Source organism: Hydra vulgaris, chromosome 04 (assembly GCF_038396675.1).
Source record: "Hydra vulgaris chromosome 04, alternate assembly HydraT2T_AEP".
Taxonomy (NCBI): Eukaryota; Metazoa; Cnidaria; class Hydrozoa; order Anthoathecata; family Hydridae; genus Hydra; species Hydra vulgaris.
The window spans coordinates 36,807,425-36,828,396 of record NC_088923.1 but is presented as its reverse complement, the minus strand read 5'-3'; the positions used below and the strand labels follow the sequence as shown (position 1 = coordinate 36,828,396).

Genomic DNA, 20,972 nt, shown 5'->3' with positions numbered 1-20,972 from the left:
GCATAAAAAGTATTTTAAACTATTTAGCTTTAAAATAGTGATAATTTTCTCAAGATTTGAATGAGATTCAGCACGTTTTCTGTTTTAAGCCAATAATAAACAATTTGTTTACGCCACCATCTTTGTATTTTTCAGTACCTATTCCTTCCTCATAGCTAAACCTTTTTTTTTTGAAATTACATTCTGTCACTTTTTCTATAATGTTTTAAAAAAATTTTAAAATTCCGCCTCCAACATCAAATACCCACCTTTAAAAGGTAAACTTTCTTTCCTTTATTACTATCTCAACAAGTCCTTTAATGTTTTTACAATAAACCAACTGTCTGCAATCTTTTTCAAAAATCATTTCTTTAACATTAATATTATTATTTAAATACCTCTTCTTCCCTTAGCTTCTCTCTTACATTGCTTTCAAATAACTCTCTTCCCTTCCAGCTCCTAAATATACAAAGAACTTTGGCTCTTTGTGTATTACTAAGTTTACAAGTGTTTTTAACTTTGTTTATTTCCAAAACTAGGATTTTTTCAGCTGGAAAAAGCGCTTTCAAAGAGCATTTGTTTGTTCAACGACAATAATATCTTAATATCAAAAGAAATTTACTTTCATGTTTTCAGTTTTTATATTTCAAATATTTTATATATATTTCTTCATTTCAAGTTAAAGATATTAAATCAAAAATGAACGGTTACTCCTCCCTTTGTTAAGTTCTTCTGTTAAATTTTTTCTTCTCGTTGTGAAAGTGTAAGGGTGGAACAATCTTCGTCCAATAACAACCCTACAACTTTTACATATTTTTATTTTTCCAGGTGATGATGCCGTTACTCTTCCCAACTTGATTCTCCTCTATTTTCATATGTTATTTTTGAAGTAATTGTAGTTCGAGCAATTTCACAAATGCCACAAACACAGAATAATTGGTTTCTGGTAAGTATACTTACTTTGACTTTTGAAAATTCATGCGGTTTACTAAGAATGTTTTTCCTTTTTCAAGTCTTTATAATGCTTTTCTACATTTAGTACAAATGCCATTAGGAAAGTTCTCATTGTTCAAATCAAATGATTTTAAAAAGAAGTTATGTATTCTGTTCAATGTCACACTTCCTTCTTTAACTTTTGTCATACCTGATCCTTTTAAATAAACAAATTAGGCAGACTAAAGCTCTTTTATTTTTTTGAAAGTTTTTAATGTTTGGCATTTTAAAACGATATGAGCAATACTTATCAATTTTTTTATTAGCTATTGCAGTAGATAAAAAATGTTCATAGAATCTATTGATAAATTTTTTTTGCGGTATACCACAAGGAAGTATAAAAAACAGAGGAATGCTGTTTATACATTTAACTTCTAATGGAAACGCTTTTTTACCGTAATTAACGTATTGTTTAAAATTTTCCATAAAATTTGGGCCCCAAAGGTCCAAGTATGTGTTAAGGAAGGCGGAAATAATAGCACTTAAAAGAAAACTCTACCATTATGAACTCGACTAAAATTCATCGATAAAATTCTCATTTAGTAAAAAATTATTTCAACATTCTAAAGTTATGACCTTGTAAAGTTGACAACCCCCTCAAATAGAGGGGGTTTCAAACTTTCCATTTTCAAAATCTAGGTCACAACAGAACAAAGTACGGTGGTTTCGAAAATGTAATCCGTTTTTGGTGTACTTTTTTTTTCGTAAGAAATATTTCCACTAGGGTGTGCATGCCAGACATAGATGAGCCGTTGAGCATGAAAGTTGGATGCAAGAAGATTGGTCCAAGGTAATCATTAATTTAGCTTTCTGTTAGATCTCTGATAGTATTGATTTCTTTTAGTTTCATCATACTTTTTTACTAATATCAGTAGGTGTTAACTTGTTGATCATGACTATTAATGTAATGTAACCATAATTTCTTTGAAACTTATCATGCATTTTTTTTTGCTCAGGTAGTATTCTCAGATGAGTTAACAATTGCTGTGTTAGATGATATAATCCAGACAGTCAGAAGAAGGCCTGGAGAGGGGTTTAAACCTGAGTGTCTTAAGAAAACAATGAAGTTCCCCACTGGTATGTGATGCAATATCCATCTATCGAACAAGCCGTCACATATTTTGGAAGGAATGATGAACCAAAGAAAGTATATAGAGGTGTTGGAGAAACGTTTAGTTCCTTAAGTCAGAGACTGGTTCACTGAAAAGGAATGAAAGTTATTTGTGTTGCTGATGACCATTATGTTTTTTTGTATTTATCAAATACAGGGTGAATATTTTAATTTTTATGTAAAAAGATATTTTGGTGCTATTTTGTTTCTTAAAAGATGGTTAATCCAGCGACATTAGAGACATTCTAATGTCTCTGGGTGAATCCAAATATGTCAACATTGAAATCAATATCCATTGTTTTTCCATTAATTTTTTAATTCTAAAAAACTAATCAACCATAATTATTTATTTTAAATATTTGCAAATTAGAAATGTTTTTTTTTTGCATTTGTATTTAATAATACTTATGTCTCAAGGTTAATTTTAATTTTTTAATTCTAAAAATAAAAGTTTTAGGTATTTTTTTATTTTTATTTATAAGTTACCTAAAATGAGTATACTTCTTTCAAATATTATTTGGAGCCTACATACTTTATAGTCTTTTTTTCTGGGTTATTGAAGATTATAGTTACACAATGTCAAAGAAGACTCGTGATGTATTTCTCCTTGGATATAAGGATGACATAAGAGGTGCTAAATTACCATCAAAAGGAGATGTTCTCAGCTACTCTCTACATCTTCACAAAGAGAAAATTTTGACAATTAGAGAAACATCAAGTGATTGAACAAATTGCCCAATTTTGGGATAAAGTTAGTATTCCTATGGTAATACTAGCTCTATCCCAAAATTGGGATAGAGCTTTTTATAAGAACAAGATCATTAAGAAATTTGAAAAAGTTTACCAGCAACATGCTCTTCTCAAGAAAAATTGATTTAGAAAATATAAACCCCAAACGGTGAAAAAAACAGCTTTCAAAAAAGATCTGAAAAATTTGTTTGATGTTGCACGTGCAAATGCTCTTACTGAAACTAGATATGAAGAAGACCGTGATTTTCTCCTTGCACAAAGGGAGCATGGAAGTATACGAGTTATGGGATCAATTGATAAAATCTTAGATAGGTCTAAAGTTTTCGACAGAAATGCAGTGTTTGTTTAGAAAAAAACATCTAGAGCACTTGGACAAGATGTACAGACACTTAATGTAAATAGATCCTCAATATATAGAGAGAGCATAAAGCATGGTGCCAAGATTGATGACAAACTGAAAGCTGAGTTCAAAACAGATGTTCTATTGGTAGTTCACTGGGATGACAAACTAATACAAGATTTGAGATCAATTGTTCATGTCGATAGACTGCCTACTATAGTATCTGGTTCAGGTGTTAAGCAATTGCTTACTGTTGCAAAACTAATCAATGGAGCTGGACAGTCTCAAGCAAATGCTATTGCTACTGGTTTAGAGGAATGGGGCTTGATTAAGAATGTTATTGGTATGCCATTTGACCCAACAGCCTCTAATACTGGAAGAAAAAATGGGGCATGCATTCTCATTGAAGCAAAACTTGAGAAAGACCTACTGTATTTTGCATGTCGTCATCACATCTTGAAGGTGGTATTTGAAGCAGTATTTTCAGTTCTCATTGCAGCAAGTAAAGGCTCATACATATTGCTATTCAAGAGATTCCAAACCCAAAGGGAGAGCATCGACAAGTCCCGGTTTAAGACAGATGTAGATAATGAAATGTTCCAACTTATAGGAGATCAGAAAGCTTATATCTTGAATTGGGCTCAAAGTGCACTTAAAAATTAAAAGCAGCTTAGAGGCAATCAGGAGCTTGATCCTGATTGCCTGTTTAAAAAAAAATTGTCATGAAGGATCTGACATTTACGCAATTAATTGGCATTTGTTCAATACATAATTCTCTAGCTAAGCTAATTATAAATATCTTATCTGTATCTGTAGCAAAACTTATTTACCAATGCATAAAAATTATAAAGAGGCAGTGGTAAACAATACACAACTAACACAAAAAATGGAGATTTCAGCGTCTCTATACTATTGTTTAACGAACGAATAGGAGAGCCAGTAGCTTACGGTTGATGCTGCCACCGATTGGAAAATTAAAAAATATTAAAAGTATTTATCATTTTTCCCCACTTGATTAGTTTTTGAAAATTATTTATTATTGTTTATCACGTAAAAACTGATGTCAATGAAATAAATAATTCAATAAAAATTTATATCACAAGAAAAGAAAATTTTAAAACCAAAGAAAATACAAAAACTAATCGATATAGAAAAAAAAACTTATTTTTGAATTAAATTTCAATGTCTATTTTGATAAAAAATCACTTTTTTCTTTTTTAAATAATTTCTCTAAAAAGAAAAGAAAAAATGGAAAACTAAAAAACTGTACATAAAAAAATTAACTAATCAATTATCGGTCTGTATTTTGTATTTCCATAAATTTGTATTGGACAGTACAAAGATTAATTTTAAAAAAAAAGTGCATAAATTCGTATATTCAAAACTTGGATAACAAACACCTAATAACTAACATTACCAAAACACAAATAATCTTAACCAGACTTTTTGAATTAAGTTGTCATGACAACGATTGCTGTTACTCTATTGTTAGCTAGGCTATAAACGATTTATGTATCAATATACTTAAAAATTATTTTAAGTATGTCTATCTTTTAAAATCTTAAAAAAGGAATATTTCATTTCATTAGAATTTAAAAAATAACAATATTCAAAAAAGTGACTTTTAAATTTTTTAATACTATCATTATCATTATTACCATTACCACTGTTTAGATATTTCTCAATATGATTTTATATTCACGTGAACTATATTTTAAGAGTTAAGGTTTTTAAAAACCTTAACTTTTAAAAAATTTGCCATTTTTTCTTTAAAAGATTTTTGTCGTAAACAAAAAAAAAAAAGTTTTGTAGAAATTTTTTGAAAAGTTGTTTAAATTGTGGGTTATTTTTACTACTATTTGTAACGATGCACTTTTTTTCTGTAAAACAATAAATTTAAGTTGTTGTTACAGCTTACAAAATGTCAATTTTATGAGAAAATAAAATAACTGCCCAAATATATATGTCATTTATGACAGCAAACAAATAGTGGGCTTAAGACAAATGCAAACTTTCCACCTTTTCATTATGATTAGTACCGTAAATGTAGATGTATGTAAACGTTTTCATTGAATCTGTTAAAATATTTTTTTCTCCTAATTGACAACTTATTTAATAATTTTTGTTTTCAATAGGCTCAAAATTTCATCTTTAAATAAATAGCGATTAGCGCACTGCCTCGGTGTTGTTTATGCCTTAAGGGCTTGTTTTAAATACATCATCAAGTGTCAAGGCTAATGTTACTTCAAAGCAGAATTACATAAGTTGTTAAAAATATTTAGCATGCTTTAAAAAAATATATTAAAAAAGAATGATTTGGCTCCTTCTGTTAATAAATCAATCTTCAGTTTTTTTGGTATTTATTATTTTATTTGGTATTTATGATTTTTTTTTATATACCTTTAGTATTTACTCTATTTTTTTAGTTATTTAAACTATTTTTCTGAAAAAAATGGTAACAAGGTTGTTTTTTTTAATTACAAATTTAAATCTAAAGAACTAAATGTTCTCACAGTTTTTGGTAATAGAGGAAAATTATTTGCGAATGGCAAAACCGTTATTAAAAAAGCGTTATTTAAATATTTAACAGAAAATATTTTTGATTATATTTATTTTTAAACACAAGTTCGATTGCTTAGTAATTTCAAAGTTTACTTGGGTAGAAAATTTATAAATATTAAATCATTTAGTTATTCATTTCAGTTCTTTTTAATGATAAGTTATATCTGTGCTGAATCAAATCTTATTTCTTATACTATTTATGCAGTTGGGTAGTATGCTTCCTCGGACAGTTTATTTATTTTTTGACCGATTTACAAACTATCAGTTTTGTTGGTTTTTAAGGTGTTGATTAATTATTTTAAATATTAAAAAAAGGCAAATAGATATTAAATTTTTTGTAATTCAATAAAATGCGCGCATTTCGTAATAGTAATATTTGATAACCGACCTTTTAAAAAGAGAATGCTTTTTGCTACAAAAAAACAGATTATAAAATCAGGATTGGAGTTTGTACAGGGTTGGAGTTTATGCCTCCTCGGTCGCTTTTTTTTGAAAAAAAACCTGTTCTAAAAGAAAAGATGTTAGTAATTGGTAAATAATAAACAAAATTTAAATTTTAATGATTCTTGTTGCTAAAGCAACAAAGCCTGTTTTGAGAACTGTTTGATAAAAATAACTATACACTATATAGCTATTCTAGTCAAAATATAGAAATATATAAATATAGCCGTTCTTGACAAAAATATACTATATAGCTATTCCTGTCAAACGGTTTTAAAAATAGGCCTATATATATACACTAGTCTGTATAGAACATAAACTAGTGAAAAATATATCCTACAATTTAATTGGAAAAAGTTGATAAAAATAGAATAATAAAAACAAGTGAAACAATAAAAAAATAAATTATAAAAATATTTATATTTGTTAATAAATGTTTTTAATAAATCAAAATTATTAATTTACTTATTTAACCGATTTTTTAAATGAGTTTGTTTCATTGATTTATCACAATTAGTTCAATTTACGTTAATACTAAATATTTACTTTAATTTTATAATTAGCTTATTAAATGTATAAATTATTATACGTATGTGTAAACATTCGGTATGAACGAACATTTTAAATATACATATTACTCTGTTTTGTTTTCTATTAGTTTGTCGCTATTAATTTTTACTTCGTATAAAAAAAATTAATTTATAGTACAAATTAATATATCGTACAAAAAATATGCATAAAAAATATGATCTATTGCAAGCTTGCTAAAACCACTTTTGTTTTGCAGTATTGTAAAATAAAATGAAAGTATCGATAAGAAAAAATTAGAAACAAAAATTATTCATGTCGGGTAAACGATTCGAAGATAATATCAAATCAAGAATATAAATAAAATACTTGTTTGTTTTAAATTCAACAGCGCGCGAAAAAGTAAATTATTAATTTCAACATTGATTTAAGCATGAATGCCCCAATTAAATAAGTCATAAATCAACAAAAAATAGAGATGTCAATTTTGACATATTAAAATGACGTAAATACTTATCCTAGATTATCTGCTGATTACTCATTTTTTGGTTATATTTGTTTAAATAAGTAATAAAAAGCAAAATAAATTACAGAAAAATGGGTTAGAAAAGAAACTTTATTTGTGCAATCAACTGTTTAAAGCACAAAATATCCAAAGAAAAGGGAATAAGAAACTAATCTAATGTCTTGTTTTTATTATTATTTTTTTTTTTTTGAAACGTTTTTTACTTGGATATGGAAATAATTTACAAATTTCATTAAAGGATTTATTTTCACCATCCTCAATAAAAAATGTATAATTTTGGCACGACATCATTCAGAAAAGAGTATCCTTTTCTTTACCAGGCGATGTCATTATAAAGATCAATTATAAGCATTATAAGCATCAATATCCTCAGAATCATCAAACAAATTTATTTAAAATGTAATTGGTTAGTAGCTTCTTTCATTAACACATACACTGCTTGCACATAGGGATTGGGTAAACCACTACTAATTTCGTCATATGTTGTTTTGGCTATTTGTGGTGGTATATTTATGCAAGAGAAAAATATCTTTTTGCACTTTAACCTTGACCAATCTCTCCAAATGCATTTGTTTGCATATTTATCTCAAAACTATTTCTTCTTAAAAATAGGATGTGATTTACTGCACTCTTTCGAAGAACAAAATATTATTTTTCAACTACATTCAGAGCAGGAAATATTAAAAAACTAGGTAAGACTCATTGTCTTGGATAAAAGATGTTCAGTTTTTATGGCTGCAAAACAAACAGGGTATTGTCCAACTTTAATCATAAGAGGCAAGAGAAGATCAAAGTCTATAAAAAAAATTACATCCAGAGATGATATATATATATATATATGATATTTAAAAAAAAATCATTTTAGGTGAAATCTAAATGTTTATATCAGGTTTTAATCCTGAGATTTTTGTAAAAACAAAACGTCGCTAAGGCTGTTACTATAGCTTTAGAACTCAAAAGTCTTTATCTAAAAGGGTAAATTTTGTTTTCAAATCAAACTAAGTTTTAATGAAAAAGACACCCCAAAGAACTCAAAAATAAAAATTTTTTAATTAAAAAAAATATTGAAAAAATGCTTATTTTTCTTTTATTACCATCATAAATATATATACCACCTTACCAGGTCACCTATGACACACCTTGAATTTCCGGATTGCTTAAATTCTAGAGATCTAAGAGAACTTATCAAAAAATAAAAATAAAAATTTGAACATTTTTTTATTAAATTTGGAAATAATGCTTATCAAAACATTCCTAGCACCCTCTGCCGGAAAAAATACTTTTTTATTTCTATGTACACCTTTTAAATAAATCGTTTATTTCAGAAACCCGTCGACTGACATTTTTTTCAAAAATGCTATTATTATTGATTATGAATGGTCAACTTTAGCCACACCGTTTTATACTAAAACACTGAATTATCAAGCTTTTCGATGGTTTATTTTTATCCTGAAATTTCGGTTTGTTGCAGAAACCCTTGAGATATTTCAAGTTTTTTTATGCTTTCCAAAAATTTGAAAAGTGCACTTGACGGGTCTGAAATAAACGATTCAAATATTATAATTCTAACTTTGATGGATTGTTTTAGGTCAAACAATTCATCAGAGTAAGTATTGTCAAACAAACAAACAAAAAAGTTATTTTTAAAAACTTTTAAATAACTAAATGATTAATAAATTAGATACAACACAATACATAGCTAAAAATATTTCAATAAATTTACAATTTAGCTATTGGCTAAATATTATTGAATTATTTTTAGCTATTGGTTAAAATAGCTATTTATTGAAAAAAAAAAAAAAATTAAATTTATGGACCATAAAATTATGGACCATTGTTTACAGTTATTTTAATGGAAAAAATATTTAACTTTTCAAAAATTTAATAGGGGAAAGTCGGGTAGCCCCGGACGGCGGGTAACTCCGGACGCTTGATATACAGCTTAAACTAAAGAAGCTATGTGGTTTTAAATACTACAAAAACGTTATTTGAGTGAAAATATGGCATATGCAAAACATGTATCATAATATGCCGAAGCGATTAGCTGGGAGTGCAAGATATTGTTTCCAACCACCAGAAGAGCAGTGTATCATCATATTTGATTCACATATTAATACTTAAATATTTATGTAAACTAATAACTTTTTATTGATTAAAGATACATTTTTATTAACAATATTTATCATAAAAAAAAATTCGTTTAATACTTCAATTCACTGATTTTAAAACTAGTATTTGTGAATGAGATATGATCGGGTGTCCGATACGGACACATATTTGGTGGGTGGTTCCTGTCAACTTATTCCGTTTACATATTAAAAATGAGCAATTTTTTTTTTACATAAATATTAATAAATTTAATATAGTACACAAGCCTTTAACAGTAATTTATTTAATTCCAATAAAAAGACCTTAGATTTGAAAAAAGTATTTTTAAAGTGTTTATTTTCATTAGTTAAAAGCTAATGGTTAGATTTCTAAATGATGACATTTTCATTTCCATTCCTTACTTAACAGAGGCAATTTTTAAAGGCGATTATTTTTAAATGTGTTAAAAACAGTCCAATGCTAAATAATTATATATTATATTTGTGTAACACTGGTAAGAAAAGAGGTAAAATCATGATTAAACTATGTGTTCGGGGCTACCCAATTTTAAAACATGCTTTTTTTCTAATATTTTTTTTTTTTTGTTTTGTATACTATTAAGGTAGTTAATAATTGTTTTTGTTTCTAATTCGATAGATAAATGTTTATACTTTTAAAAAAGTTTTTTGACACTTTGTTTTCTGTTTAGTACTTGTGTATAATCTATTTTTTCTTAAGTGTCTGGGCTACCCGACTTTTTCCTACAGCAAAATATTTAATTTTTCAGTTATTTGAATTTATAAAAAACCAATCAAAACAAACGGCTTTCGTCGTTCAAAATTAAGAACTATTTTTTTAAGCTTATTTATAACAACACGAAATTGCTTTTTCTTAAATTTTGAAAAAACAATTACTTGTTATAAAACTTCGTCTCATTTAAGATAGGATATTCAAGGGGTATTCTGCTGTCAAATTAACCCCTCGGAATCCCGTTTGAGAAATCTTCATTCCAAATATATTTTTCTTTTTCGTTGTTGTCTTAAATGTCACAAATATTAGAATCGGTTTTTCTTCAATCAACTAGTTTATGATCATTTACCAAAACTAAAAAAAATGGGTTCCTGAAATTTTGGTAAAATAAAAGTTTACCAAATTTAAATGAAATTAAACATTGTTTAATTACATACTTTTATCATTTGTAATTTGTAAAATAACTAAAAATCCTGTATTTTTTACTTTTTTTTTCTATTACTTAAACAGTTTTTATAAGTTACTCTAACAAAATAATTAACATATGTACCAACTTTCAGCTAATTAGACAATAATTATAAAAACAATAAAAATAGAAAAAACTTTGTGGTAAAGAGGCATGAGGCAAAGTTTATCAAACAAAACGTTTAGTAAACTTTGATAAAAATTATCTACAGAATTTCAAGTTTTACAGAATTAAAGAGTTATCCGGAGTTCAAACTTTTTACTTTTTTTTCTTTGTATTAATTTTTCTTAGAATTCAAAAAATCAAGCGTTTGTGAGATACATGGTGACATCTTAGATTTTTTTACCGTCATATTGATGTTATTATAATTATATACACGTGAAATTGCGAAGTTTTAATGCCTAATTAACGTTTCAACTAAAAGTTTTACAATTGATAAGTTGAATTCTTTTTTCAGTCACAATTTAATCATTAGTCTCGCATCATTTAATAACTTAAGTCATTATATCAAATTTTTAAATCTTTATGAAGAAAGAAATAATCACATAGTTATTGAAATGCTAAAAATTAGTTTCATGTTTTATCTTCATATATCAATGTCTTAAAATTAAAACTAAATAAAAATTGATGAGTTATTTTTGAGTCGTTTTTTTATTTTAAAATTTATTTTGATGTTGAAGTTACACGGAGGTGGTTTTATCGGTACCGGAGTTTTATTTTGTTTACACTCTTTACGTGTCGTTATTTGTCTGCTTCGTAGCATATACATTTAACATAAATAAAAATTGATGAGTTATTTTTGAGTCGTTTTTCTATTTTAAAATTTATTTTGTTTACACTCTTTTAGCGACATAAATAACGACATTCTTTACGTGTCGTAAATAACCACTCGTTTGGTAAATAACCACTCGTTTATTTGTTCAATATCAGGATGCAATTTTACGATGTCTACGTTATAAAGTTTTTAGGCTTTCTAGACAGAAGATTTTCCTGAACACTGTTTTAATAAAAAATTCTCTGTTATCAATTCTTTTTACAATATTCATATGTATGATGTTGAAGTTACACGGAGGTGGTTTTATCGGTACCGGAGTTGAAGCTGGAGGTTTTAAATTCAATTTACGGGGGTCAAAATCAAAATCGGAGGTGGAGTTTGTGAACAGAACAAAACTGTTTGGACAATTCTCATGTAATAATAAAAAAATAACTAAGAAATCATAAATTCACAATTCAAATTTTTATTTTATAAGTTCCTACAACTTTTAATGAATTTACTAACTTTTAATTTACTTTTTTGATACTAATCTTGATATCAAATTTAAGTATTGAGATTGGAGACGAAGTTGTTTCGAATCTTATTACTCAAGTTTGGTAGAATGCGTTGCGTTTTAAATTTAGATTTGCGTTATATTCTTTCAGTTTGAAATTATTAAAGCGTAGTCGGAGCCAATCACTACTTTCAACCTTTCAATGCCCAATTTGAAACTCTGATACATTTCTAATATGATTATATACCAATGTTTCATTAAAACAATTTTTTTTTTATAAATAATATAAGTTTGAAGTATAAATTATTTTAATCGAACAACTTTTTTTAAGTTCTTGGTACAAACTTTTAAACAACATAGCAATATTGTTTTGAGAAAAAGATGAGTTTGCGTTGTCTGCAAACATTATTGCCTTTAGGTTGGATGCTTTATAGAAATCATTGGTAAAGTGGTGTCGCGACACACTCGTTGGTCCGCAGACAAAACTCATCTTTTTAACAAATTTTCTTTAATTTCTGCAACCTAACAATAAACTAGATAGCCCTTTGAACTTTGGTGTATATTAGAAAAAGAAAATATTTGAGTATAGGACCTTGTGGAAACACTTTTACTGATATTTAGTAAAGGTTTTGATTTGCGTGGTTTAGTTTCAACAATTTCATATTGAGCACGATTACTTAAATAACTTTTTTTCCTTATTGCTTATCGATATTTTTATTTTACAAAATTGCAAATCTATTTAAGAGAGGATCAACAACAAAATCAAAAAAAAAAAAAACAATTGCATATGTAACAATCATAAGATAAAATGTCATTATGATATCTAAGCAAAGAAAAGATAGTGCTTTGGCATACAAATGAAAAGTTGCCAAAACAACAAACAAAATTTCATTTATTTTTTTAATGGTCACGGTAATACACATACACTACTTTAAATATGTCAGCAGTTGAGGTTTATTCAATCAAATTGATACCAAATAACTCACTTAAACAATTAATGACACCTAAATAATCTATATATTTTATGAATAATCTTTTAGTCAACGGAGTTTATCACATAGAAAACGGTTTTAGTTTTTAATGACAATACAGTTATTAAAGTTATTTAGCAGAGACAATATTGCTTCTAAATACGGCGTTCTAAATACTAATTTAAACTTTTAACTTTTTTATATATAGATTGTAGATTTACATATAATTCTCATAAACTGTATAAATACAATTTGATCCGTATTAGCATTTTTATCTGAATTGACTAGCTTTAATAACAGTAAAATAGCTATAGTTTCCTCAGAAAAAAATAACTTTGAACGGTCCTAATTTTATCGCTTTGTTTTCTTAAAAGATATTTTTTTTATAGAAATTACTTGATATATTGATTAAATGCTTGAAGCTAATTCAAACGCTGACGCCGTTTTTTAAATGTTGAAAAGTTTTGCCTTAATTACGTAATTTGAAATAGCCTGGATTAAAGCTAATTTATATGTTTGGCATTAAAATAGTGGAAAGAGTTTATTTGCCAACTGATAAGCCAAAGCCTAAAATGATATGTCAATATTTTAGGAAAGACAAAATTTTAAGTTTTTTTTTTCAAAATTTAAATATCCCCTAAATAAATTTTGAGAAAAATATTTTTTCAAAATTTATTTCGGGGATCGTTATTCACAATTTTAATTAAATTTAAGTCACTGAATGCAACTTTAGTGTAGAGGTATTAGACTATTTTGATTTTGATGATAATATCATTAAAAAAAGACAATGCATTGTTTTTTAGGGATCGTCCATAAAGTACGTGCGCTCGGAAGGAAAGAGGGGGTCTGCAAACTGCGAATATGAGATGGGAAGGCAGTGGGTCCATTATAAAAAAAAAAAGACACTAAATTGAAAAAACAAATCATAAAATGTTGGGTAGGTAAGTTAAAAGCATAGGTACTTTTAGGAAGGTGAGAGTACTCAAAATATCGTATTGCAAAATAAGGGGAGGGGGCGGTTGAAATAAAAGCGTACGTACTTTATGGACAACCCCTTATTAAATCTTATACGGCTTTTAAACTATACCTTCTAAATTTTTTTTTCTCTTGTTATGTTTAAATTCATTAAGACGTATGTGTTGCAGAAATTATTAGAATAATATCATAAGTATATGAACCGGGTATAGCTAAATAATTATAACCGGTTCAATGTTTTGAACATCTCTCAAAAAATCAAAAGAAAACCTAAATTGCATATTTACGATAGATTTGTGATTTAGTTTATATTTATAGTATATTTATATTGTGTTAATAATGTTATTCTGATATTAAATTTTTTTTTTCTAAATATATATCTTTATTTTTAGCCAAATGTTCCTTCATTATTACCAACTCAAAGTTTAAAAATTGGTCGTGCTATAAACCAAACAAAAACTTTGTAATTTACAATTACAAAGTATTACAAATTTTTTAATTTTATGTAATGGCTAAATTATGTTGTTAAAAAAAAAGTTTCTTAAATTGTTCACCACTCTACAAAAAATGCAATAAATTCCTAATAACTACCAAAAATTAATCAAAAAATAAAAAATTTGAATAATTTCTTTTTTTTTTTTAAGCAAATACGGAAAAAATAAGAACAATAAATTATTACATAGGATAAGGGAAAAAAAAAGAAAAAAAAAACATTGACCGGCATATTCTTTCGTATTAAATAATGCGACGGCGCAGGGGATGTAAATATTTGTTATATGTTATAATTTATGACTCTCTACAGGATCTTTCAAATCAGAATGTTTTAAATATACTACAAATTTTCACATATAGATAACAAAAATAAAAAAAATGAAACTAACAACTCCCACTATTTCTTTGCATCATTTTTATCTCTCTGAAAAAAGAGCATTCATGCTTGTGCAACGTGAAATATATATGCAAGAGAAGTAATTATTTTATTTGGTTTGTATTAGTTTTATGGAATGTTTATTTGATGTCATTAATTTAATGGTATATAACTGAAAATAACTATTTGGTAACATTTTTAAGTTTTATTATAATATTATATAAAAGATCTTTTAACTTTGTAAAATTCAAATGATATTTATTTCCATAAACGTAATCTAAATATTTATCTAGTTTTCTTTCTAAACTTATTTGGCTTTTTAAATAAAAGGTTATAAAGTAAAAAAAATGTAAATAACATAATAAAAAAAAAACGCGTATATACACGTTTAAAATTTTTTTTCATAAGCAACTAAGAAAATGGGCTAGAAGTATTAGAAAGTTTATGGTTTTAGGGTTCCTGTTTTCCCAATCTAGTACTAAAAGTTTCTTAAGTTTCAATTTATTTATATTATACGTATTTCGTTCGCAATCGAATGAAATTCCATTCAATTGTGCAAATTAAATACTCATTTAAACTGTAGTTCTCTTTTGTATATAACAATTTTTAATTGTTATGTTTAAGTGACATTTAAATAAAAAAAACAACTAGGAAATATTCCTCGAACTCCTAATAAAAAAATTTCTTATTGAAAAGTAACTTAGTTCTAAAAGATTTTGGGGCTTCTACTACTATAATCTTATTAAATAAAACTTACATATACATATATATATATATATATATATATATATATATATATATATATATATATATATATATATATATATATATATATATATATATATATATATATATATATATATATATATATATTATTTATATATATATATGTAATTTATATATATATATATAAGCCTATTATATATTATATATAAAGGCCTATTATATACTATATATATAGGCCTATGAGGGGCCCAGAGACTTGCTGCAGATGTTCTGCAGTAGTTAATTTTTTTAGATGTTCCAAATTCGCCTGCTACAAAAAAAAGTGTATTTACATGGCCGACGACATGGGTTTCGTAGTGGACGGCATAATCGTCAATTTCTAAAAAAGTCCTCTCTATCTAGAATTTTTCAAAAAAAAAAAAAAAAAGGTCCTTTAGAAAAAATATGAGGGGGGAGGGGACTAGTTCCCCGGCGTTGTCGGCCCTGATTCATTACATTGCACAAAGCAAATATTTAAACACAAGAAGAGAAAAAAGCTTTGGATTCGGTATTAAGTCTTTGAATATTATCCCTAGTTGGCTCTACCAGTCATTCTAGCAGCATAAGTCACCACAATTAATTTGTTTATGACGTAAATTTAGCTAAACCTTTACTACATTTTATTATTAATTACTTCAACAGCTACGATTTCTGTATTTTAGTCAGAAATGTTTAAATTTTTTCTAACATTACATGGAATGTTTCTTGCTACGCGAAATGCAAAATTCGGAAGATACAAATTCAAACTATTTTGAAGCACACAGTATTGTGCTTTAAAATAGCTTGATAATAAAGGTAATTTGTACAAACTACCGTTACACAATCAGTGCTAAAGACATTTTCAGTTTCTTCTTAAATATATTAAACAAAAATATTTGTTATATTTATTTAGATTCCTGGTATTAATGAAAAAGGATTTTTTTTTGTTTTGTTTTTTTTATTGTTTTTTTTTTTAATATGCATTATAACACTACTATATATAATAATACTATATATAAATATATATGTAATATTAGTGTTATTATTTTTCTAGGATTTTTTTTGTGATGTCCCTTAATAGTGATGATCGGGAAAATCCGACCTAGATCCACATTCACTGTGTTTCCCTCCCTACAAAATCTCATAATGGTAGATGCTTAAAACTATTTTTATTAGTGTAACTTGTAGACAAATAGATATTTTACAACAGCTGTTGATACCTCGGATAAGGTTTAATATGCAAGTTTTACTCATTGATAAGGATTTTTTATTTTGATATTGTTAAAAACTTCTTTTTTAAAATGTCAGAATTTTTATTTTATTTTATTAAAAACATGGGTTTTTATTTGACTCCTCTCTGCAGCTTATCTTTGTCTAGCAAATCAACTTTTCTTTATATTTGCCCTAATTTATGTTTATATTTAAGTGATATTTAAAAAGTTAGGAAAACCTAAAGAAATAAAAGTATTCATTTAGAGCAAGAAAAAAGCGTCATAAGATATCGTTGGAAATAAATCTTTGTTTAGTTCATTGATATCTAGTTCCGATTCTAAGATTAGGAATTAAGATTTTTTCATCTTTTATTTTCCAATATGACTTTTTTTATTACCTTATTTGAGTCAAATAAGGTAATAATAATTAAGTGTATTTTATGTAATTCAAATATTGAGCTTACAAATAACCAAACTTTAAGAACAAATGCGCGTAGAACTTTGAATTACCATTTGTTACTAGGACAACCATCAAGATAAGTGAAAAAATAAATCTCCTTATACGCGAGTTGCAAAACTTTATGGCATCGATTAATCTAAACAAGATTTTTTAAAGACGCTTATCTTGTATTGTTGAGATTTCAAGATTTATATAAAAAAAACTTAAAGAAAATATTTTGCCAATTAATATCGGTATAAGACTTTGCATTTTTAATTAAACTTAATTGAGATCAGTAATAGAAATAGCACGTTGTATAATTATATCGGTTTAAGATAATTTCTGTTTACAACTATGTTATACTTTTGACTAATTGTTCATTTGCTTTTCCAGTTAGTTTAATATGTTACTATCAATATTTTTAATTGAAAAAACAATACAATTATGTTTATTTAATATCTAATATCGTTTACAAAATATATTTCTCCAAATCAAAACTCAATAAATATCTCCATAACTTTGTTTTTAATTTTAAAGGATGAACTTTGTTTGGAAACAGGAAGATACGCAAGCTAATTAGATGACATTGAATAACGGAACCTAAAGATTTGTAGAAATTGTATTTTAAAGCCTGCGGCAACTGCTATTTACTCTGGATTATAGTAACGACATTTTTTTAAAGGTTTATTTTCGATCGTGAAACATTGACGCTGCTACTCTCTTTCAACATTGAGTGTACCTTGAAATAGCAGAAAATTTTTTTTTTTATATAAAACATATAATTATTCAAACAAAAAATTTAGCAATAAAATGATTCATACGATTTTTTTGCTTACAATTTCTGTGTTTATTGTTCATGCTCGTTTGGACAAGGAAACAATATTTCCACGAGAAGAAGCCTATCTTAAAAACGCAAGCGACTTTATAGATAAAAGTACAGAAAGTTTACTTAAAATCTTCGGGCTAAGTTCCAGCACAGTTATATCAGAAAACAAAGAACAACCGCATAAACTTATGGAATACATTTACAAAACGTACACTTCCATGTACGAGCGTGGATTACCGTTGTTGGCAGACACAGTACGTGGTTGTACAGACCTCGGTATGCACTAAAACTTTATTATATATCGCGAATTATTAAATGAAAATTTAATTAATTTTTGTCAATGAATGTTATATATGGATGGTTAAGCGCCAAACCAGCCTATACAACAAAGTTGAAAAAAATTAGTTTATATTAAAAAATGATTTATGTAGTGTTTCTTTGCAAACACCAAAATACTATAATTAAAATTTCTAAGTGCACTGAACTGCAATTACTTTTAATTTTTTCATTTTTAAAGGCTTTTGTTAAAGACTTTTAAACTTTGCGTCAAATTATGTCTTTTCTTAATTTTATAAAATAGTTCTACATGTTAAACTAAATTTAGTCCTCCTCCCGCGCCCTTTTGTTAGAACTTACAACTTTTTTTTTAACTGATTCAACAGTAATGCTAACTTTTTCTTATTTTAATAATTCTTATTTCAAGTTAAAATCACAAATCAAATTAGCTTGATTAAAAGAAAGAGGAGATTTGTTACTCGAAGATTTCTCTAAAGTTTTTAGAAAGTTCACTGTTTTTTATATCTTTAAATAGTATAAGTTCTATAAATAACATTAAAAAAAAATGGATTTAATAATTACTTGCAGAGATTAATGAAAACGTCACATCATAGATAAGAAAAAAATTTTAAAATATCATAAATTTTAAATCAATTAATAAATCAACAAAAGACTTTAAATGACAAAAAAAAATTAATATATTTTTGTCAGGTGGATTTGATTTTATTTTTAATATTTATTCCCCTGCGGTTAGTCTTAGCTATTTTTTTCTTTAAAAAGAAAATATTTAAGTTTCATTTAAACAAAATCACAAACCTCCGATAACATTAAATTTACAAATTTTTTTTAATAGTAATTTTTAAACTTTTAATTAGTTTTAAATCAAAATAAAAAATGAAACTAAATGCAAAAAATTAGTTTTTTCTGTATAGATTTAATACTTAAATAATTATTTCAATTACTTTAAATTTCACAATGCGTTTAAATTTTTTTTTTTAAATCCGTAAATGTAATGGTTTTTTTTAAAAAAGTGTAAAACTTATGGTTTTTTTAAAAAAGTGTTAATGAAATTCCTTTTTTGTTTTTAGGAGTAACTTCGCGTCGTTTTGCTAATTTTCCATATGTTGCCTATAAATTCGAAATACCTAAAATACAGCAAACTGAAACTTTGATTAAAGTTGAACTAAAGATTTTGGTCAGGTTTTCTGATTTCGAAATTGTTAACTTAAATCGAAATTTTTTAAAACTTTATTTATATGGAGTTTTGAAGGGTAATAAACAAGAAAATCCGTTATTGATAGAGCTAGCCACTAAAGTTGTCCCACCTTCAAGTGGTCGTGATTCTGTTTGGATTACATTTGAAGTAACATCTTTTTTACTCGCTCAAATTAGTCAAGAGGCACAAAAAAAGTACGTAAAGTTTGCACTTAGAATAAGGTCAATGCACGGTGGTACGACAATTCCTCCAACCATGGTTGGAGTTCATGATGCGACACATCAGAAAAACGTGACAGAGAAAAATCTTCTAGTTTTTTTCAGTTTAGATAGCGTTAACAAAGAAACAAGAACTTCTGTTAGCTTAAGAACAAAACGCGGTCTTGCTGATATTAAAGAAAGCGAACCAAAAAAAATTAAAAAAAAAAAACACCATAAAACATTGAACAATGAAATAAAAAAATGTCGAAGGAAAAATATGAAGGTAAACCTTTCAGAATTAAAATGGGACAAATGGTTTATGAATCCAATTAAATTTAATGCTTACTACTGTCATGGAAGCTGCGCACATCCACTGACAATTACAACTGATAACCACGCAACAATTCAAAGCATGATGCATAAATTAAATAAAAAAATTGTCGAGCCACCTTGCTGTGTTCCAACAGAGTATGAAAAGTTGGTAGTTTTATATATGCAAGAAAAAACTCCAACACTTCGTTTGGTTAACGGACTCATTGTTAAAGCATGTGGATGCAAATAACGTTGTTTAAAATCTCGACGTTACAATGACGTAACGATGTTACAACAGAATAACTGCCTAAAAAATTACGTGGAAATGCTTTACTTGAAAATAATATCGAAGCTTAATTGCTCACATTTCAGTGGCCTAACGCGAACTACATTTTAAAGCTCAAACTTTAATTGTTTTAAAGATAAGAAAATATTGAAGATATTTAACTTTTGAAAAGTTAAGATAACTGAGCTTCATTTCAATTTTAAATTTTGATAATCGAAAACTATTAACAATAGTTAAAATAAATTAAAACAAAGTCTGTATATTTATATTTAATATTTGAGATAACTTATGAATTTTTTTGTTAAAGTTTTCTATTTCATTATTTATTTAACTAGAATTAAAATTTTTATTTATTAGTAAAATTTTTTTTAAAACAAAGCTATTTTTTGTTGATCGTTAAAAAGTAAAATCTATATATTTTAAAATGTTGTCATTTATCATTTTCCTTTAAATTTTTAAAAAAGTTTATAAACAACAAAATAACAATAACTTTTAGCTATTTCTCTATGGCTCGTTAATTTAAGCAGTGTTGTCAAGTATTCGGTTGTTGTTTTTTTTTAAAAAAGTTCTAATGAGTTAAGTAAATTTAGCGATGAGATTTAATGATAAGATTTTAACGAGATTTTAACTCATTTAACGATGAGATTTAATGAGAGCGTAAATTTACTTTTATTTGGCGTAGTGGTCGTTGCCATTGTCAATTCGTTAATTTAAGCTTCGTGTCATTTGACTTGTTACAATTTATGATTTTGTTATTTGTTACCAGATTAGTTTGTGCATTGATTATCCAGCGTGCATTATTGATTTGTTCTTGAATTTTATTCATTTGTGCTATTTCACATTAAT

The 20,972-nt window shown here is 26.5% G+C and overlaps 1 protein-coding gene across 4 annotated transcripts; it reads left to right on the top strand.

Annotated features, from left to right (window-relative positions):
• Window positions 1-5,320: 5,320 nt before the first annotated feature.
• LOC101234926 (growth/differentiation factor 6-A) lies at window positions 5,321-20,551 on the top strand. Of its 4 annotated transcripts, none has more exons than XM_065796209.1 (3): window positions 5,321-5,529; window positions 17,548-18,112; window positions 19,201-20,551. In XM_065796209.1, the coding sequence occupies exons 2-3, from the start codon at window positions 17,821-17,823 to the stop codon at window positions 20,088-20,090; spliced, it is 1,182 nt and encodes a 393-aa protein (XP_065652281.1). In that variant the 5' UTR covers window positions 5,321-5,529; window positions 17,548-17,820; the 3' UTR covers window positions 20,091-20,551. The 4 variants fall into 4 exon arrangements, with proteins under 4 accessions (XP_065652281.1, XP_065652282.1, XP_065652284.1 ...); XM_065796210.1 differs by lacking the exon at window positions 5,321-5,529 and adding an exon at window positions 14,561-14,716; XM_065796212.1 differs by lacking the exon at window positions 5,321-5,529 and adding an exon at window positions 17,138-17,264.
• Window positions 20,552-20,972: the final 421 nt, after the last annotated feature.